Source organism: Notamacropus eugenii, chromosome 4 (assembly GCF_028372415.1).
Source record: "Notamacropus eugenii isolate mMacEug1 chromosome 4, mMacEug1.pri_v2, whole genome shotgun sequence".
In the NCBI taxonomy this organism is placed as follows: Eukaryota; Metazoa; Chordata; class Mammalia; order Diprotodontia; family Macropodidae; genus Notamacropus; species Notamacropus eugenii.
In genome coordinates, this window is record NC_092875.1 from 461,809,953 (window position 1) to 461,830,041 (window position 20,089).

The 20,089-nt window shown below is 41.4% G+C and overlaps 1 protein-coding gene across 5 annotated transcripts in view; it reads left to right on the plus strand.

Annotated features, from left to right (window-relative positions):
* Window positions 1-10,335: 10,335 nt before the first annotated feature.
* The window catches only part of SSBP2 (single stranded DNA binding protein 2), a 402,471-nt gene continuing 392,717 nt past the window's right edge, over window positions 10,336-20,089 (plus strand). The window contains exons 1-2 of one of the 5 annotated variants that reach the window (XM_072606242.1): window positions 10,450-10,554; window positions 19,323-19,384. In XM_072606242.1, coding sequence (XP_072462343.1) covers window positions 19,353-19,384 — 32 coding nt within the window. In that variant the 5' untranslated portion in view covers window positions 10,450-10,554; window positions 19,323-19,352. Of the gene's footprint in view, window positions 10,555-19,322; window positions 19,385-20,089 lie in introns of all 5 variants that reach the window. The other 4 variants (XM_072606240.1, XM_072606243.1, XM_072606244.1 and 1 more) reach the window with 4 other exon arrangements.

Consider the following 20,089-nt stretch of genomic DNA (forward strand, 5'->3'; position numbering starts at 1 on the left):
TTTACAGACAGTATTTTCAGGAACATAGTTGCATATAAGGCACAGCTAGGTGGTGCAGTGGATAGAATGCTGGGCCTGGATTCCCGAAGACCCTTTTTCAAGAGTTTAAAACTGGCCTCAGATACTTATTAGCTCTTTGACCCTAGGCAAGTCCCTTAACCTTCTTTTCCTCAGTTTCCTCATCTGTAAAATGAGGTGGAGAAGGAAATGGCAAACCACTCCAGTATTTTTGCCAAGGAAACTGCAAATGGGATATGAAGAGTGGAATGCGACTTAAACAACTGGAAAGAAAATTCTTGTAGATGTTTGATTTTGCCGAATCATGGCGTGTGATAGATTAAACATCTGGGCGATATTTTGGGGGGGAAAGGTGGGGCTGGACCTGTGATTTTACTGGCTTAGGAAACTCTTGGTATGGAACTTTCCTCTACAAAGGCAAACTAATAACTTATTTGTAATGGATAGTTTTAGAGAATTTGTCTGGAGGCAATGAGAGGTAAAGTGAACGGGAACTATTCACTCCTCCCCAAATTCTCTCCGGTTTTCTTACAACTTAATATCTTTGTTGGGGGTGGGGAATATCAGAGAGGGTAAAGAGTGATGTCTTGAAAAGAAAAAAGGGAGAGTACAGAAAACTGGGAGGAGATGACAGAAGGATCTCCTGGAACAATTCAAATATTTTTCAGAAGGAATGGGATGAAAGTGAACCCAACATTCCCTTGAACCTTTTCTTAAGTACCTCCAATACTGAATCATAATAATACATAGTCTTGTTCTCATGTTTTATAGGAAAAAACAAATGTGAAAAGTAGATATTCTAAATGTCTCTCTCTGCCACAAATGATAAATGCTCTTTTAGACTGGGACCGGTCTCTCCTAAAAGAAAAAAATCTAACAACAAACAAATCTAAATTCTAAGACTTGACTAAGATGCACTAGCCTGTGAGAGGAAGGCTAGAACAATAGAAGGCATTCTGAAATGCTGGAAAAATGGTTATAGCTGTCCGGAGTTATGTGAGAGTGAAAGTTTACAAAACCAGAATCATATTCTCCCTTCTGCATTTATCTTCTTAAACCCCTATAAAAGAAATCGGAGACTATTCTATGTGCCTCCTTCCAGAAAATGGACCACAGTAAAAATTATGCAATACTGGTAAAAAATCATAAGTAGATGCATCTCCACTGACCCTTTAATTTCTGATGACTTCCTACAAAAAAAGAGGAATATTTCAGAAGTTATATTTCCTCTTTAGAGTATATCCTAATCCAGGGAGTAGCAATAACTTTAGTCTTGAATAAAACCAATGTTTTTATACATATCCCTGGGTGTCAAGGGCTGAGAAGATTGAATGAAAGGCAAAAAGGGAGAAAGGCTCAGGGAGGGGAGAGGATGGTGAATGATCTAACCAACAACAGCACCCCATTTTTTCAAATTTGTTTCTATTCTTGGCATCTAGCAAAAGGCACCAGAAGTCGACTGACTTTTCTGGCTTTCCCAAACATATTTAGGGGACCATTAGGATTTTACATGTTATTAATATTTTCCAAATCCTTTCTAAAAATACTATTCCCTTCCTCCTAACTCCAAAATATTCTAGGTCATATGAGACATGGGGATCAAGGACCTTTAGGAATTTGGCCCTGGACCCCTGAGAAATTCAGGTTAAACCATATTTAGTGTGCTCTTATGCTACACATTAATGAGGTCTTTCTACCTCCTTCCTCCCAGTCAACTTAAAGGATAGGCAGTCAGAAAATTCTTGCTTGCTATGGCAATGGCTGAAATACACTTGTCTAATAAAAGATGCTGGCTACGAATCTATGTAATTTGAAGGTGCTTCCTAATGAAGTAGACACTTAAACACTGTACATTATTTTTTATTTATGCTCTCTACTATTGATATAAAATAGCTGGCTTCATAGAAATAAATTACTTAGATATTCCTTATATTTGAAGAAGTAAATATCCATCTAACTGGTTCATCTAACTGGTTAAAGATATTTGTATTTTTTCCTTTTGCCTATGATATAGTAACTCCCAATATAAAAAATTACTTCACCAATGTGGATGAGAACCCTGTAATTCAATTTGGAGAGGTTTAATGGCTTTAATAGTCACACAAATTCTCTATAAAGCCAACCATATTATATGAATAGCCCAAAGTAATGGTTTGAAAATAATGTACAAGTTCCTACTATATTAACAGTAGTGTGTGTCAGAGAAGTTGAACCTAAATCTTACAGAAATCAAAGGCTGATCTTCTTGGATCAGATAGGAAAATTCGCTCTATAGAACTATCTCTCCAAATTATTAGAGATAATAAAGAGTAGATTCCAGTCTAATTCAGTAGGTGGATCAACTACCCCATCCCACTTAAAGAAAATGATAAGATGCCACTAAACTCTTAAGGAGATGAAGATACTTCTCAAAGACCAAACAATGACTTTAGTTAAGTGTGAAAAGTCTTTGATTACTTTAAGAAATCTTTGAAAGTCATTGGATGAATTGCGGTAACCCTGCTAGGGAGTCATATTTATTGGTTATGAAAAGGTGGTTACAACCTATAGGCTTGCATAAAAGGAGCTAGCTAGTTCAGAATCCGAGGATTTAAGCAAGCAGAAAGGAACTACATTCTAGCTAAACTCTTGGAGAAGGAATTTACTGGGGTTGTGGGAGGAGGAGAGCCCTAAAACTTGGATTCAATCTCAGTCTCTTTTCTCGCCTTTTGATCAGAGAGGGACCATGTGAACTTCAAGAGGACTTCCCATGTTCCCAATACCTTTGTTGCTGCTCAGTCATGTCCAACTCTGTCTGACCCTATTTGGAGTTTTCTTGGCAAAAATACCAGAGTGGTTCACCATTTCCTTCTCCAGCTCATTTTACAGATGAGGAACTAGGCAAAACAGGGTTAAGTGACTTGCCCAGGGTCACACAGGTTATTAAGTGTCTGAGGACAGATTTGAATTCTCTTCCTGACTCCCGGCCCAGTATTCTATCCCCTATGCCATCTAGCTGCCTTTTCCTAACTACCACCACCACCAACAACCTAGGGGAAATATTCTAAGGATTCTAGCACAAAGACTTCTAGGACCAATACAAATTAATTCTTTGACGTCCTTGCTCTCTAACCTTGAGTTCATTTTTCGTGGTCTCTATGTACTTATGGGAGAGTGTTACAGCCTTTGGGGGGATTTTTTTTCTACCAATTTTTCTTATGCCCCCTTAGTAAATAACCCTTTCTAAATGCTAAGTGAGCCTGGCTATGTGATATCAACTGATAATGTGTTTTCATAAGCTACAGTACTAGAAAGGCACACTCAATCTCATTGCTGTCCTTATGATGGGGTATGGGACCTGGACACCCTCCTCTTCCGCCCCCCACCCCGACTTCCCCTGAACTCTTTCACATGGCCATGGCATTTGCCTGATGCTCATTTTAGTATAATTCTTTTAACTGTCCTTCATTGTGGCCCCCATTGTTTGCACCTGGCCCCACCCTAGACTGCCACTTCTTGATTCCATCTAGACCCACTCTTTGACTACTGTATATAAGGTCCATCTTGCCCCCATTAAATTGTTCAGATTCCTTAGGGGTCAAACTCTTAAGGAATTTAAGATATTTGTATTTTTTCCAATAGTTTGACCAATAGCTGAGATTCTTAAAATCTCACCCACCCCAACTGGAGTTTCCAAAAATCCTGTCTCTGACTGGAAGAAGGCTTGGGTAGAATTCTTTCAAGGCAGGACCCTTGTCATTTGTCCTTGAATGTCAGAGTTCCCAGAAGCCCTACACCTCAACATTTACAGCTGGGTCCCTAAACTTTTAAAAATATATTTTGATAACTATTTCTATATAGTTTTCTTTGTAATCTTACAAATTTTATCTTTAAAAACATTCTGAGAAAGTGTCCATAGATTTTACCAGATAGTTGAAGTCCATGGCACAAAATGCTAAGAAACCTTGCCCTAGAGCTCTGAGGGGAAATGTAGGTAGCTCAGGTGGGGTGGGGGTACCCAGTCTGCCAGTGGGAATTGGAGTTCAGTAAAGTAGCTCTTGAGTCTATCTATATATGCTATTACTAGATTTAGAGTTGAAAAGGACCTTAGAAGTTTAGTCAACCCCATTCAATCAACAAATTAGCATACTAAGGCCCAGAGAAATTAGTTGACTTGCCTAAGATAACAGAGATACTAAGTGTCAGACTTCAGACTGCAACCCAAATTCTTACTCCAAATCTAGCATTCCCTGATAATACTTTTTCTCATATATTTTTATCAGTACTATTTTATTTAAAGAAAACTAAACATCCACTCAACAAACATTTTGGGGGTACCTATTCTGTGTAAGGAACAGGCATATCAAACTTCATATTAAAAAAAATAGGTGTCCTCTGTTCAGAACTAAGAAAGTTTATAGACTATCCTACCTAACCTCATCACTAAGCCCTTATGAATATGAAGTTTTTAAAAGTAACTAATTGAAGCAATGAATTTGTTTTAAATTAGCAATCACCAGCCTCCATCAAATCAATTCTGAAATTCTCCCCAGTTTTCTTTACTTTTCTTTGACTGCATATTGTGATTTGCATTATGGCATGTAATGTTACCAAGGAACACTATTTTGGTACGTGGTAGCATGGCAATTGGTGAATCTGACCACCGTAGTTTGCTCTCTCTAAGAATAACGTTCCATAAGCTATTTTGAATGACAGTATCTTCTAGTATGCTCACATTTTTCTATTGAATAGTCACTTTTCAAAGAAAGAGGTGTGGTTTTTGTGGTGTAAGAATGGAACTTGCCATTAGAAGCAATAAATTCTACTGGGTTTACTTCTGATTTTCTATGTGTTCTAAGACAAGTTAATTGACTTTTCTGGGACTCAGTTTATCCCTCTGTGCAAATCTAGTTAAGAAAATCTAGTTAACTGGGGTACTATGAATAGTAATGAATAAATACAAAATGCTCTAGGATGAAAAATGTTATGAATATAATGAAGAATTGTTATTATTTATAAACTAATTGGTTTTTATGAAATAAATGAACAAATAATGTTTTTGTACTTTAAAAGACTTGTCTAAAAACAAGGAATATATTTTTTACGTTTAAGCAATTTTTTTTTGAGGTAATCAGGGTTAAGTGACTTGCCACCAGATCATACAACTACTAAGTGCCAAATATCTGGGCATAGATTTGAACTCAGGTCCTCTTGACTCCAGGGCTGGTGCTCTATCTACTATACCACTCAGCTGCTCCTCTCTTTAAGCTATTTTTAAGAGCTGACAAGTACTTTAATTCAACAAATCTAAAGAATTATAGTTTTAAAATAAGTGTGTGTTTAAAATAATTAAATTCATCATTAGCCTATATTAACAAAGTGGTATGCTCATCTATATCTATATCTATTTAGAAAAGTTCCATGTTTATCATGTTCTATATGAAGACAGACATTACTTAATGCATTTTAAGTTATGAAAAAGAAAAATCTATATACGTATATGTACACATATACTAAACATTTACTAAAAATTACACATATATGTGTATATATACACACACATTTATGTCATCAATCTAGAGTTCAGATGGTGTGGTATAACCCAATGTCTGCTTTGAAATGATAAAGATTTCCAGGAACAAGAGGCAGGTTCCTGAAGAAAGAAATAGTTCATGCATACTCAAACAAAAGGCAAAAAATCCAAACATTATTGAGTAAATGCAATGTTCTGAATATGGAAGAAAAAAGTTAAAAAATATCAACCCCAAATGGCCCATCCTTGTGGGTCAGCTGGTCGTTATTCCCATACATAAATTCCAGTGCTTTTCATGTAGGTCCAAAGAAGTAAGCAATATTTTGTAATCCATTAAAAAACCCTCTAAAATACATCATTAAGCTTGAAAATATCCCATTCCCCATGCCCTGCCTCCCATTTTTTAAAAAATCAGAACAAACAAAGCAAAGGATCTTCAATCCTGGTTCTGGGATCTCAGATTTGGCTCAGTATATGTGTTTCAAATCTCATTAATTACAATATTGGCCCCATGAGATGCAGTTGCTGCTGCAAAGAACACTCTTTGTACTCAAAATGATTTGAGCAAGGGCAAAGAAGCATTTTATTTACATGTGTAAACACTTAAAGGAAAACAAAACAGACACATTCAACTTTATGAAACTACAGAGATGTTTTAATGATCATTTATTTGATTACTTAAGCTTTAAGATTACCAGATACTGTGTACTTACATTTTTACTTTGTGTATTTATTGTATGATAACATTCTCGTAAAGGTAACTGTGACATTAACTTGGCAAGTTCTGAACTAAGACCTTTTAGCATTTTGTTCTTTCCAGATACTAAGACCAAATTGTTCTGAATTCCATATCCCACTGTGCAGGTCTGTAATTTATTTATTTGGAGAATACAAGAAAATGTGCCACTACCCAGAGGCCTCTGTACATGTACCAAATTTGGGTCAAAACCAATAAAATGAATAAATTTAACAATGATCTGTAAACATCCCTTTCATTATTCTTTCTCCTTTTCCTTACCTTAAAGTTCAAAAGGTAAGCCAAAGTGATTGAATCATCTAGGAAATAATGGATATGAAGCTGTGCATGGTAAAATCTTGCATATGCCTTAACTATATGTTTTGGTCATATGGGCATCCTCTATGGAAAGTTCCTGCAGCATAATTAATCAATTCCCATCCTCAGGTTGGGGATCAGTTTAGGCCTAATGTACACTTTGATCCTTCAGTCTTCACTTTTAGTTCTTGAATATCAGATAGGTGTCATGAGTAGAGAAGGAGAACAAGGGGAAGAAGAAGGAGGAGGAGAAGCAGAAGGAGAAGAGAATTCTCATATAAGAGTTATTATTCTAGATAGATCTTAAATTAGAAGTTAGGAAATCCCTGGGAAAGAAACAGCTCCTCCCATTCCCCTGTCTAGGCTGGTTAGGGACTCTGCTTTTTTTTTTTTGCCCATCAGCCAGTCCTTCCCTCTCCTACCTCTTTAATTCTGTTGACTTTCAGCTACAAACATCAGTAGTCCCTCTGGTAAATCGTGTAGCTCTATGCCATAGGTCAGTTGGGATTCTGTCCAATTCAGCCTAGCCCAACTCAATCCAACCTTATTATAGTCTAATGTCTCTGCTTTTACAGCTGTTCTTAGGCTATCTGACCCTGGAAGGTAGCTTCCATTTATAAATTACTTGAAACATTGCTTTACCTATTAATGATCAATCATTATTCAAAACCATTAAAGCATTTTCCTATATTAGCAAGAGGTGCCATTTGCCACAGATTGGTTCAGTTGTAATGTTCACTAGCTATCATGAAGATAGCCAAAATATATGTGCCAGTTTTTGATCTTCTACACAAACATGACAAATTTCTCTCTCTCTCCCTCCCTCTCTCTCTTTCTCTCTGTCTCTCTCTCTCTCTCCTTCTCCTTCTCCCTCTCCCTCTCTCCTCATATCCATATCCAACTTTGAGAGCAAAGATAGTGGCCAGTATGGTTTCTAAATCATTGAAGACCAGTGGGCTTTTTGATTTTCAGGGGAAATAATTTCTTCTGCAGGTATAGGCATGAGAATGGGCTGCCCGCCAGAACTCTTTTTCCTGAAATCGAAGAGCAATAACCTATAGGGTTCCGTGGCTGATGGACCTGTAGGTTAAACCCATAATTTTCTAGATTGGAGCCAATGAAAATCAAATATTTGAACACTGATCAAATCATATTAACCTGACGATAGACTTTGAGGAAGCAGTGGTAGCTTTAAGAATTTGGAAGTTTTGGCCTGATTTGATCTACCTCATTACATTTCTTCAGAATCTGTGTTTATTGATCTCCACTGACAACAGACAACCATCCAATAGGCCATCGGAGATATGAAGGATGCTCACATTCTTACAAACGGCAAAATTTTTTTTTGGATACTTCTTATAATTTCAAGCGAATGTCATTTTTTCACCTTAGTTTATCCTCCTTTTGTCTACTTGCATATTCTTCCTTTTCCAACATAACTCCCTTCATTTTAGTCTCTCTCTCAGAGGAGGAGATCTCCCTGCCTAGTGAGAGGCAGCCTCGCTATGTCAAAGAGTTGGCTTTCCAGCCTCCAAGACGGGTCCCACCTCTCAGGACTTCTTGGCCCTGGGACCCTGCGCCATGAGTGCTCTAGAAAATCCAACCATCTCCCCATCCTTGGGAGGACAAAGGCTGCGCCTCTCTTCCTCTTTACGACTACAGCCCACCCCGGATTCTCGCACTCTTTCTCTTCCTTCCCCCCGTGTACTCTCCAGGTACTTGGTCTTTGTTATTTCGCATCCCCCCAGCTTGGCGGAAGGCCTCCTCTCCTCCTCTCTTTCCTGCCTCCCTCCTCTCTTCCTGCCAGTCCCCTCCACCATCCCATCTCTGCCCATGTTCCTGCGCCCACGCTAGGCGCCCAGCGCTGGGCCTCAGGGCAGCCAGGTGCCCCCCGTGGTGTGGCACCCCGGCCTCCGCCCCAGCTCCCTCCTCTCTTCCTGCCTCCCTCCTTTCTTCCTGCCAGTCCCCTCCACCATCCCAGCTCTGCCCAGGCGTTCCTGCGCCCACGCTAGGCGCCCAGCGCTGGGCCTCAGGGCAGCCAGGTGACCCCCCGTGGTGTGGCACCCCGGCCTCCGCCCCAGCTCCCTCCTCTCCTCCTCTCTTCCTGCCAGTCCTCTCCACCATCCCATCTCTGCCCATGTTCCTGCGCCCACGCTAGGCGCCCAGCGCTGGGCCTCAGGGCAGCCAGGTGACCCCCCGTGGTGTGGCACCCCGGCCTCCGCCCCAGCTCCCTCCTCTCTTCCTGCCAGTCCTCTCCACCATCCCATCTCTGCCCATGTTTCTGTGCCCACGCTAGGCGCCCAGCGCTGGGCCTCAGGGCAGCCAGGTGACCCCCCGTGGTGTGGCACCCCGGCCTCCGCCCCAGCTCCCTCCTCTCTTCCTGCCAGTCCTCTCCACCATCCCATCTCTGCCCATGTTTCTGTGCCCACGCTAGGCGCCCAGCGCTGGGCCTCAGGGCAGCCAGGTGACCCCCCGTGGTGTGGCACCCCGGCCTCCGCCCCAGCTCCCTCCTCTCTTCCTGCCAGTCCTCTCCACCATCCCATCTCTGCCCATGTTTCTGTGCCCACGCTAGGCGCCCAGCGCTGGGCCTCAGGGCAGCCAGGTGACCCCCCGTGGTGTGGCACCCTGGCCTCCGCCCCAGCTCCCTCCTCTCCTCATGCCAGTCCCCTCCACCATCCCAGCTCTGCCCATGTTTGTGTGCCCACGCTAGGTGCCCAGCGCTGGGCCTCAGGGCAGCCAGGTGCCCCCCGTGGTGTGGCACCCCGGCCTCCGCCCCGGCTCCCTCCTCTCCTCCCCCGCCCAACAGCAGCCCCTGCTCTGCAGCTCCTTCTGCACGTTCGCACCCAGCCTGGGATTTCAGATCCGTCGGGAATCGGCTTGTTTTGCGTGTGTTTGAAACTTTTCCCACATATGCAGAAAGAGCATGATCGGGGTGGTTCCAGAAAGGACAATTCCCCCTTATTTTGGGTGGGGGTTGGGGAGCTCTTTTTGAGCCCAGTTTTCCACGGACCCCGGGCCTGGCCCCAGAGGTCACCGCGGGGTCTCTGCTGGCTTCGCCCACGCCCGGGGTGCCCCCCTCACGGCCCCCTGGGGAGGATGGAGGCGCCGGGCAGGGCCCTGGGAGGCCTTCTAGGGCCTGGGACGAGGCTCAGGCCCGGGGTGGGCCACGAGTCGGCGCCCAGGCTGGGGAGAGGCGCTGGCGGGGACGAATCAGGCCCCAGGGCAGCCCAGGCCTCGGGAGCCAGGCCGGGGGAGCCCCCGGGGGGTCGGCTCCCCGGAGCGGGCGGCCTCCCGGGTGTGGGGGCAGGCGTTCAGCCCCCGCTTCCTCGCCCCCCCCCGCCCGTGTTCCTGGGGCGCAGCGGGCAGCCCCGGGGGTGGGCTGGGGCCGCGTGTCTGTCGGGCGCCCCAGAGTCTGGGGGCCGCGTCCGCTCCGGCTCCGCCGGCTCCTGCCTGCGAGACTCCAGGCCGCACTTTCCCCTCCTCCCGGCGCCTTCTCTCCAGTGAGGAGCCTCGCGCGGGCGGCGCGGGGGGAGGGGCGGCGGTGGAGGGAACAGCCAGTTGTTTAAAATCCTTCTAGAGCAGTTTCTAATTCCCCCCTTGCGCCGGGGTTCGGAGGGGGAGGGGGAAGGAGAGAGGGAGGAGGGAAGGAGGAGAAAGAGAAGGAGGAGGGAAGGAGGGAGGAGACGGCGGCTTCGCCGTTGCCGCCACCGCGCGCCACGGAACGTCGGGAGGGTGGGGGCGGGAGCTGTCCGTCTCGGCCGTCGCCTAGGCGAAGGGGGCGGGGCCCGGGCCCGCGGCGGCCAATGGCGGGGGTGGCTGCGTGGGTCGCCATGGGGACGGGGCTGTTCCCGGGGAGGCTGTGATGGGTTGACAGGTGCGTGACAGTGGGAGCTGCTCTCGGCACAAGCATGTACGGCAAAGGCAAGAGTAACAGCAGCGCCGTCCCGTCCGACAGCCAGGCCCGGGAGAAGTGAGTGTCGTCTGCTCGGGCCTCCGCTCCCCTCCCCCTCCGGCCGCGCACCTCCCGGGGGGGGCTGGGAGGGGGAGGGGGCCGGGGGAGGCGCCGGGGCGAGGAGGGAGCGCCCGTGGGGCCGGGGGGCGGCGGCGGGGATGGAAACTTGTTTGGGTGGTGGAGGGGAACGAGCCGCGGGTGGGTCTGCTCCCAAAGTAACTTTGCGGCGGGGCTCGGGGCTGCGGACGCTGCCCCAACAGCCCGGGTGGGGGAGCGGAGGGCGGAGGGCTGCCCAAGGGGGGGGCGGAGGTGAGGGGCGGGTCGGGGGGGGCGGGCGCCGGGGGGTGCGAGCGTTGTGGGTGGCTGGGCTGCGCGGCCCGGCCTGGGGGGCGCGTGCTGGGGCTGCGGGTCCTGGGGAAGCGGGGCTGCGGGGCCGGGCCGGGCTGGCTGCGGGGGGAGGCGTGCTGGGGAGCGGGGTGCGGGGGGCAGGTAGAGCCTGGCGGGGTCACGTCGTGGGAGATGGAGAGGTTCGGGCAGGCTCTCGGGGGAGGGGAGGAGCGTGCTCTTTCTCTGCCCACGTCCTGGGGACGCTACGAGGTGGGGCGGGGGATTCCAAGTTTGGTTTGGGAGCCCGAGCGAACTTGGGGAGGGGTCGGGCGGGGGCATCGTGCTCGGGGAGGAGGACCCTCCTTGCGGAGGTTGGCAGCGCTTCTGCCCTCACGTCGCCAACCCCATTCTGCCGCCGGTGGCCGAGAACTTTTTTATGGAGACTTTACGTCTCCCAAATGTCAAGGGAGCCTCGGGTTGTGGGGGGGCCGGGGGGGTGGCTGTTGGCTGGAGGAAGCTGGGGTTGGGGAAGGTGGGTGGGTTTGGAGAGCTTGGCAGAGCTGGGTGGCAACGGTGACTGATGGGTACAGCGTCTGCAGCAGTGGGGTGCAGAGGGGGGCTGGCACCCTGGGAGCGTGCGAGGCAAGTTGTTGGAGGGGTGGATGCTCATCTGTGGCAGTGGAACGGGTTGTGTTTGTGAGGGTGAAAGCCCTCGCCTCGGGTCAGGGCTGAGGGGTGATACAGGTGTTCGCTCCAGGGGTGACTGTCTGAAAAGAGGGCCCCACGACCCGTGCGGTGCACGCTTCCTGCCCGCTATTCGTGTGGACTTGGAGGGATGGTTGGAACGTTCCTGAAAATGAATACAAGAGGAGAGGAACAGACCCTGGTGTCCTCTGGGCTGGGTGGCACAGAGATAGAAAGGGAGATGCTGGGTAAGCGCCCCATCACCCCATTGGTGGGGCTATCCTAGCGAATGCCACCCTTGGTGGGCACTCAGGCCGGAGATGAAATGCTTTGGGAACAGCTAAGGAAATGTACTTGGGCTGTGAAGCCCAAGTTAATGCCTAAGAACCGTGGCTGTACAAGTAGAGTGGAAAGCTCCCTCCCTTGCGCAGCCTGCTCCTCAAAGTTTCCTTTGCCACAAGGATAGGAAAGCTCAGTCCTTCGCTGGCAGCCACATCCACGATTTCTTACGGGAGTTCTTAGCAGAAGGCCTTCGTGTGACAGAAACATCGAGTGCCTGCTGCCTGGAGAGATGCGACGGTTTTCGGTGGAGATATTTTTTGAGTAGTGTCTGTGGAGTAAGCCCACAAAGGTGCGAGGGCGTAATTCACAGAAAGCAGTTCCTGAGGTTCGAGTTGCAAACGACCTATGTGAGGAGTTAATCAGTTGGTTTCAATACGTGATGAAAAAATACTTCTTTGCAAGTTTGTTTTTGTTCATGAAAACATTTGCCTCCGTGATGATGATACAGTATCTAGATTTTATACTCACTTGTATACTCACTTGTACCAGGGACTCAATCAGTTCTTTGGGATTATTTCCTTTGTCTTATGGAATATATGAACTAGGAAACAACTTGAATGGTATTGGGTTATCAGTAATGGACTGCTGGAAAGAAATGCTTTTTAGAGGCATCTTATCTATACTCTGAAGTACTTGTGAAATTTTCTTACTTTTTCATTCTTTTTTTTTTTTATTTTCCTCTCCTCTTTCAAGTGTTCTCCTGTTACTCTATACAAATATGCATTTAGTAAACTTTTAATACATGAAAATAAACATTGATTCTAGTTAGTTCTGCTGTTGGAAGTAGCTTAGTTCCATAGTCCTAAGTAATAACTACCCTTGTAAGCAAAGTTATGGGGGGCCTGCTAGATGGTGCTATTTGATTTAAATACATTTCTTCTCCCATTCATTTCAATTGGCATCAGGAATTCTGGCCTTCATGTAGGAATTTGCTTTCTGTACTAAATTCAGGTGGGTGGGTCACTTTTGAACTATTGACAGTGACTCCTGCAGAATGTTAATTTTTATTGCACTCATTTTTAGCTGACCATTGTTTGGAACTGGGGAAAAACAGATAATGTGGCAGTTTGTATTTTAAAGTATGTACCTAGCTGTCTTTGTAGTGAATTTTTTTAATTGATGGATTAAGCCTAAACATTCAGTTTTCCCATTCTGTAATTTGTGATTGTTTAATTTGGATTTTTCTTGGGGTATCAATTTACTAAGTTTAACAACTTTCTTAGGTTGGGAATCCGAAGTTCTGTTGGAGAGTACAGATGTTACCAGACTTCATTGGTGCTTTAGCAAAGAAAAATATCTTGTTTCAGTAGAGGCAATGTGTGCTCGTTCTGATCCTAGATTGAGGTACTTCATACCTAGTATGAAGAGAAAACTTCTAAAAAACAAGTTGTTCTAAACTTGAGTATGAGATAAAAGAAATGTTTTTTAATTTGCTGAGAAGCATATTTTCTAACTGGAGTTTGCAGCATTCATACTACTGATAGTAGATAACTGATAAATGCTTATGCAGTTATGTTTTCTTTTCCATCAGGAAGTACAGTAACAAATTCATAGGATTTAGGGTCAGAACTTCTTAAGTAAGTTTGTATAATTTAAGTATGAAACTGTAACCAGTCTTCTCAACGTAGTAAAGGGTAGGATTTAATTAATATGTGTTTTTTTCCTACAGTGGATTGAATTTACAAAGAGGTTTGAATTAGTCCTAATTATGTTTATGTGGTTAGAAATTCTCAGAAGAAAAAGGAAACAATAATGGAACCATGATTTTGCTTCTGCATTAGGAATTTATTGAGGAGGATCGCAAAGGACTTATGTGATCACAAAACACAAAAATAGATATTCAGCATTTTGGTACTTTTCACTGTGTTGCTTTACTCCTAATTTTTACTTAATTTACTCTTCCTTACTCTTATTTTTTTTTTGTTTGACTTGTGATTTAAACTGTGTAGGGAGGTCCTGCTGAGGAGCCTTCTTACCAATGCAGGCCACTAATTCCTTTGCAGTTTAGTCTTTAGAATTAAGTTACCTCACTCACTGAGATACAGTGACTTGTCTAGGGTCTCTCCTATAGGGATCAGAGGTGGAACAAGTCTCCAAGGCTATGTCTAGCCACTGCACCTTACTGCTTTATTAAGACTTACTTAATTTCTTTATAAACAGTTGATATAGGATATAATGTTAGAGGGTAAGAAGTTTCAGATTTTACGCAATTGTAGTGATAAAGGTTGGCCTGATGTGACTATACATATTGCTACTCAATAACTCATAACATCTCTTCCCCTCCAGATCTGGAATCCAGGAACTAGTTTGGGCAAATCACTTAACCCCATGGGCCTCAGTTTCTACATCTGTAAAATGAGAGAGTAGTACTAGATAATCTCGTAAGATCTCTTTATGGTCCTAATGTTTATACAAATGCTGCTGTGATGAGAAAGTTGGAGTGTGTGTGCTGGTTTACAGAGTAACTCAGGAAATTTCAAAACTTTGTGGGAGATAAAGATGATGAGGAATCCCTATTTCTTTTTTGAAATGTTCGGATAGTTTGTAGTAGGGATGTGATAGTAAGAAAGGTGATATTGTCCTTTTTAATCTTAATATCAGATATAAACTTGAAGAGTATTTATGAAAGAATATGATAATGTTATTATAGGTTTTAACTTGTTTATATTAAGCCATACTGGAACCTACGACTTACACAGAAAATTTCCAATAGATTTATAGAATGTTCAGTAATTTAGATCCTTTAATATGATTTTATTTTGAAAGTATAAAAGCACAGGTAAATGAATCAGATACAAAAAGAAACATAGAACCTTTTAGACTAGTTTCTCAGATCTGAAGTTGTAATAATAAAATGATACATTTAACTTGAGAATTCTGAGAGGACAATTTTGGGTAAATTTTCGTTTTTAAGTTGTGGCTCTTTTAATGGAAGAATCCAAGACCATATTCTGATGTTTATATGTTACTTCATTTAGTACAATTATTGTAGCTTGTTAAATGCATTCAATTTTTAAACCATCATTGGGAGTCAACTTGTAGCGCCATAGCGTTAGTTTTCATTTAGTGTTAAACAGCAAAAATAATTAAATGAAATGTTTTAGATACGTCAAATTACCCAGAAAATCTTTTATTTTCCGCACAAAAAAACATGTTTATGATTAAGTCTGGCATAGGTTACTTCAGAGACATAGCTGATGAATTAATGGATGACAAGATTCCCAGAGCTGTGGAAATCTATTTTGATAGAATTGAACTTGTACATTAAAAAAATATAGTAGTTTACCAGTACTTAGAAACAAAATGTCCTCCCATGCATATGATTTCTTGAAGTATTTTATAACACAAGACCTATCTTTCATATGTTGCTTAGGTTGTATAATAAATGATGTCCTAGGTAGTTGAGAGTTTTTTAGTTTGTTAAATTTCTTATCTTTCCTTGAAAAAAACCATTTGGAGGGATTTTTTTCACATTTCCCTAAAATTAATTTCAGAAAGTCTGATGTATAAATTATTAGAAGGCTATGAAAAGTCAGATTATTTAGGGGGGAGGTTTGTGGTGAATTCTTGGAAGATAGTAATATTGTTATGTGTTTTTGCAAAGCTATAAAGGAAAATATGCCCTTATCTTTTCCTCCTTTCCATTTTAAAGGTTTATTCCTCACTTTCAAAGCCAGTTCACCCCATAAAACCAATTCAGCATGAAAAAACACATTACATTTTAGTTGCTGCGCAATGGTGGACCAAATGTATCTTGCAGCTTCAGCCATAGGCAGAAAATGGAATGAATTTCCCCCCAAATTAGAGCATCAGACTTGGGGCAGTGGGAGGATTCCTCAGGATGTAGAATTTATTGCAACTTCATTTAAGGCCTAAATTCTGGTGCAAAATGAAAAAAAAAAATCATTATTTTGTGAACTTTACCAATTACTCCTTCCCTGTCAGGAAAACCATATAGACACATTAGCCATTCAGCTTGTTATTGACTGATAGGACTGGAATATAAGAGAAATTAAACTCAACCTAAAAGAAATTATGCGTATGAGAACCCTGACTCAAAACACAAAAACTGAAGTTATATTCCATAATAATACTGTATGTGATGCCCACCATTGTCAAGTACATATTTGCTATGACATTGGTGGAAGAGGGTCTAATTAAATATTTGCAGATACTTAGCATTTTGTAAGCTAGTCTTTTTTTTTTTTTGAGGAATGATAGGGTAAAGTTTATTTTGCCTAATAATTTATGTTTTTTTCCCTACCCCTCTTTCCTACAAGAAATATTAAAAAATGGAATTAATGGTGTGGAAATAAAATACATTTGTGAGGAACTCAGAACAAAAAGATTAATGTTATAGGAGTTTGTCTTTCTGTTTAGTGTCTAAACTGTGTTCACTTATTATTTGCCTCTATGTATTTAATTTCCTTACAGAATAGACATAGCATTTCATTGACATGTACAATTTACGTAAAGTTCACATCTTGGGTTAGTCTACATATATAATAAGTAAATGGCTATATTCACATATAAACATTTATCAAATGTGTTAATAGTTAAAAACTATTTTTTTAAATCAATTTGATGTTCATGAAACGGTAGAACAATATAGGCAATTACTGTGCAAAGTAAGTTTTAAAAATTGTACTTATTTAGTTTTTAATTTGTATTTTAATTTTATACCGGTTTCATTTTCCCCTTTAAATAACTTAGTTTATCTGTACAGGGTGTTTTCAGTTGGAATCTTAAACATTAGGACAACTTAGATAACTTTTCTGGCAGTGTCTCTTTGAACTATTATCTCGATAATCTCTCACTTTTGAAATTTTATGTTAGCTTTAATTTATGAGAATATCATCAAACAAGTGAAGAATTCCATACAAAGAAAATTATAAAGAAAATATACTATATTCTGTTTTATTTTACCCAGTTTGCGTACCAACAAAAAATAATAGTTTAGTCTTTCATTATTAATATGGTCTTTAATTATTATAGTATTCTAAGTCAAATATTAACAGACCACATATTTTTACAATGATTCATCTTAGAAGATATTTACAAAAATAGAGAAAGTGAAAAATGCCTTTTCATTTTTGGTTATTCATGGATAATGTATAATTGCATTTGTGTTGACTGTAAGCAAAGGAAGACAAAGACTGAGACCAAAATTGTACTTTCTCCTGAAGTGTAAAGATATTTCTGAACAAAAACCCTTTTTGGGCGGTATGGAGATTCCTCTCAGTGAATAATGGGTAACATTTATTTATCACTTAAAGGTTTGTAAAGTGCTTCATATATATTACCTCATTTGATCTTCACAACAGTCCTGCGAGGTAGGTGCTTTATTTAGTGCATAAGATTACCTATACTGATGCAAGCAGAATACGTAAGAAATCAGTAGTTTTACTTTTTAAGGTTTAATGACTTTTAATTTTAAAATGATTTGAAGAATTTGTACCTGCTTTTTGGTAAATGATAGTTTAGATATGTTAAAAGTTTGAAGATACAACCAAAGAATAGGGATTATCTCTTTGTCAAAAAGGTACTCATGTAACCTACTATAAATAGGTTACAACAGGTCATGATTATCAATAGCTTATTTCTTGCCATATTCTCAATACATGATAATGGGATCAATCCTTAACTGCTTGAAAAGGACTGGCCATAATATAGACATCTAGTAGTCCTCCCTTCTAATACCAAGTATAATACATTTCAAGGCTAATGGTGATTAATGAGTAGAATTGGAGGCATGGTTCACCTCCCAATGATTTCATGACTATCAACTTCATATTGCTTCAGTAAATAACCAAATAATCATTCTTGTTTTTTCCTCTTAAGTGCAGAATTAATTTGAAAAATTTCCAAGTAAATAGCTTTTAATGTCTGGCATGTAGCTTCTAAAAATGAAACTATTCTTGGTTGCAAAGATGATGTACCAAGGTATATGTGGATAGAGAGATAGATAGATAGGGAAGCTTTATTGGGATGCATAAAAAGAATTGAAGATTACATTAGGAAAATGAATAGGTTTATAATGAAGCTTGAAGGATTTAAGTTAACTATACAGAAATACTTTGAATATTAACAGTGATTTATAGCTTGACTGCTCAAATGATTGATGTTGGATTTAAACTGGTTTTTTTTTTTAGTTTCTGATTTAATATTTATTAGAGACAACTTCCTATTCTCCATGTCATCCTTGAGTTCTGTACTTTCATGAAGTATAACTGTGAAACAGCTCCAAATAAAGTCTCAATAGTGCTTAAAAATCAGCAATAACTTTATATCTATGCACAGCATTTAATTTTAAATCTGTGAGAAAGAAGGATCTGCCCATGAGTGGATTTATTAAGGCCCCTACAGAGGTGACTTTTCACAGCTCAGGTTCCCAAAGCTCAAAATGTTTGGAATTTAGGTTTCCAGGAACATTGTCATCTTTTTATGTGTGTGCTTATGAAGTCATAGAGAGGCAGCAAGGCACAGTGAATAGGGATCTGGTTTTGGAGCCAAGAAGATGTATGTCTAAGACCTGTCTCTGACACATACTGGCTGTGTGTCCCTGGGCAAGTCACTCAGTATTGGAGGCATATCTCTAAAACATAAAAGAAGATGAAAGTATAAGTTACAGAAGATGCCGACCTTAATTGGTAGAGAAAATTTACTCCCGTAGGACTTTATAGTACCAATGAAATTCGTTTTAGTCCGTATCTTCTTACTTATGAAGTCTGTGAAACTACATGAACTTTTCCTTCACCCCTTGACTCCATCCATCCCCCTTTTTACTTCTTGTCCTAATGCTGGTGACTTCCAGCTAACATGGCCTGCTTATGAAATCTGGGAGTCAGATGCAGAAACAAAGTGTGGGCGTATGTGGTGATAATTAAAAGGTTAAAAAAGCTTTATTTTCTTATCTGATTCCTATTTTCCCCTTAGAGTTGCCTAGTTCTTCCTAGTCACTGTATGGCTGTTATTACAAGATCTTGAGAGAGGGAATTTTCTTAGAGCTCCATGTGGCTCAGGAGCAGGTGTGACTACATTGAATTCTTTCCATCATAGTTTCTTAGGTCATTTTGACTAATTTTCTTTTAATTTTCAGCTGATACTAAATGTAGCAGTAGTATTCTTTTACTAAATGATTTACTCTTTTAAATGAGCATGGTAGTAGGTCAATCAGCTTCATGCACTTTTACTGTTATTATTAGGATGTTTTGGGGGTTTTTTTGCCAGGAAAAATTTTTTAGCAATGACCTGTTTGCCTTAATTCTAGAATAGAGATTCTGCAATGTTTTGTGTCATGGACCCTTCTGGCAATCTTGTGAAGCCTCTGGATCCTTTCTTCAGATTAATTTTTTTAACTACCTAAGATAAAAAATAACCCATAATATTACAAAGGAGACCAAAGTGAAAATAAAGATTTTTTTCCCATCCAGGCTCATGGATCCTAACAGACATACACATCCATGGATCTCTTAGAACATCTGTGCAATCCATGGTAAGAATCTCTGTTCTAAGAAATGTTGTCAAGGTGATAACTTTAGTAAAAATTCAGAAGGAAATATATTAAATATATTCATATTTTTCTTCTTATATCAGGCCTTGTCTCAGTTCTCAAGTAACAAATTTAGGTTTGAAGATGATTGCCCAGTTTATCTGGAATTATCATTTATGTGGTCTTAGATCAGTCATGAAAAAAACAAACAAACAAACAATCTTAGGTTCAGAGGCTCAAGGACCTGAAAAATTATGATTATAAACATGTAAGAATTCTATTAGAAGTTTATTGATGTTCTTAGCTTGGCTGTTGTTTGCTGCCATCAGATGCATGCAGCATTGCTAAGTAATTAATAAAGTAAAAAGTCCTGGTAGAAAACTTGGAGGATGATAATTGTTTTGATCTATAGATTCCAATGAATTATAGAAACTTGTCATATTATTTTAGTTTATCATATAAGATTGCCATTGGTAACCCAATTTGTAATAAAGGTCTTTATGGAAATGATACAAATTTTAAGTAAAATATGGAAATTTATTGAGATCAACATAATTACACAGTCCAGCCTTGTTTATGCTAGTTTAAATTTGGCACCATTTTTCATTTTAGTAAATGAACTGAAATTTTTTGATGAATGGAGACTTCTCAACTTGAGCTTCATATCATCTTTGTGTTTGGATGGAAATGACTAAACTGGTGTCCTTT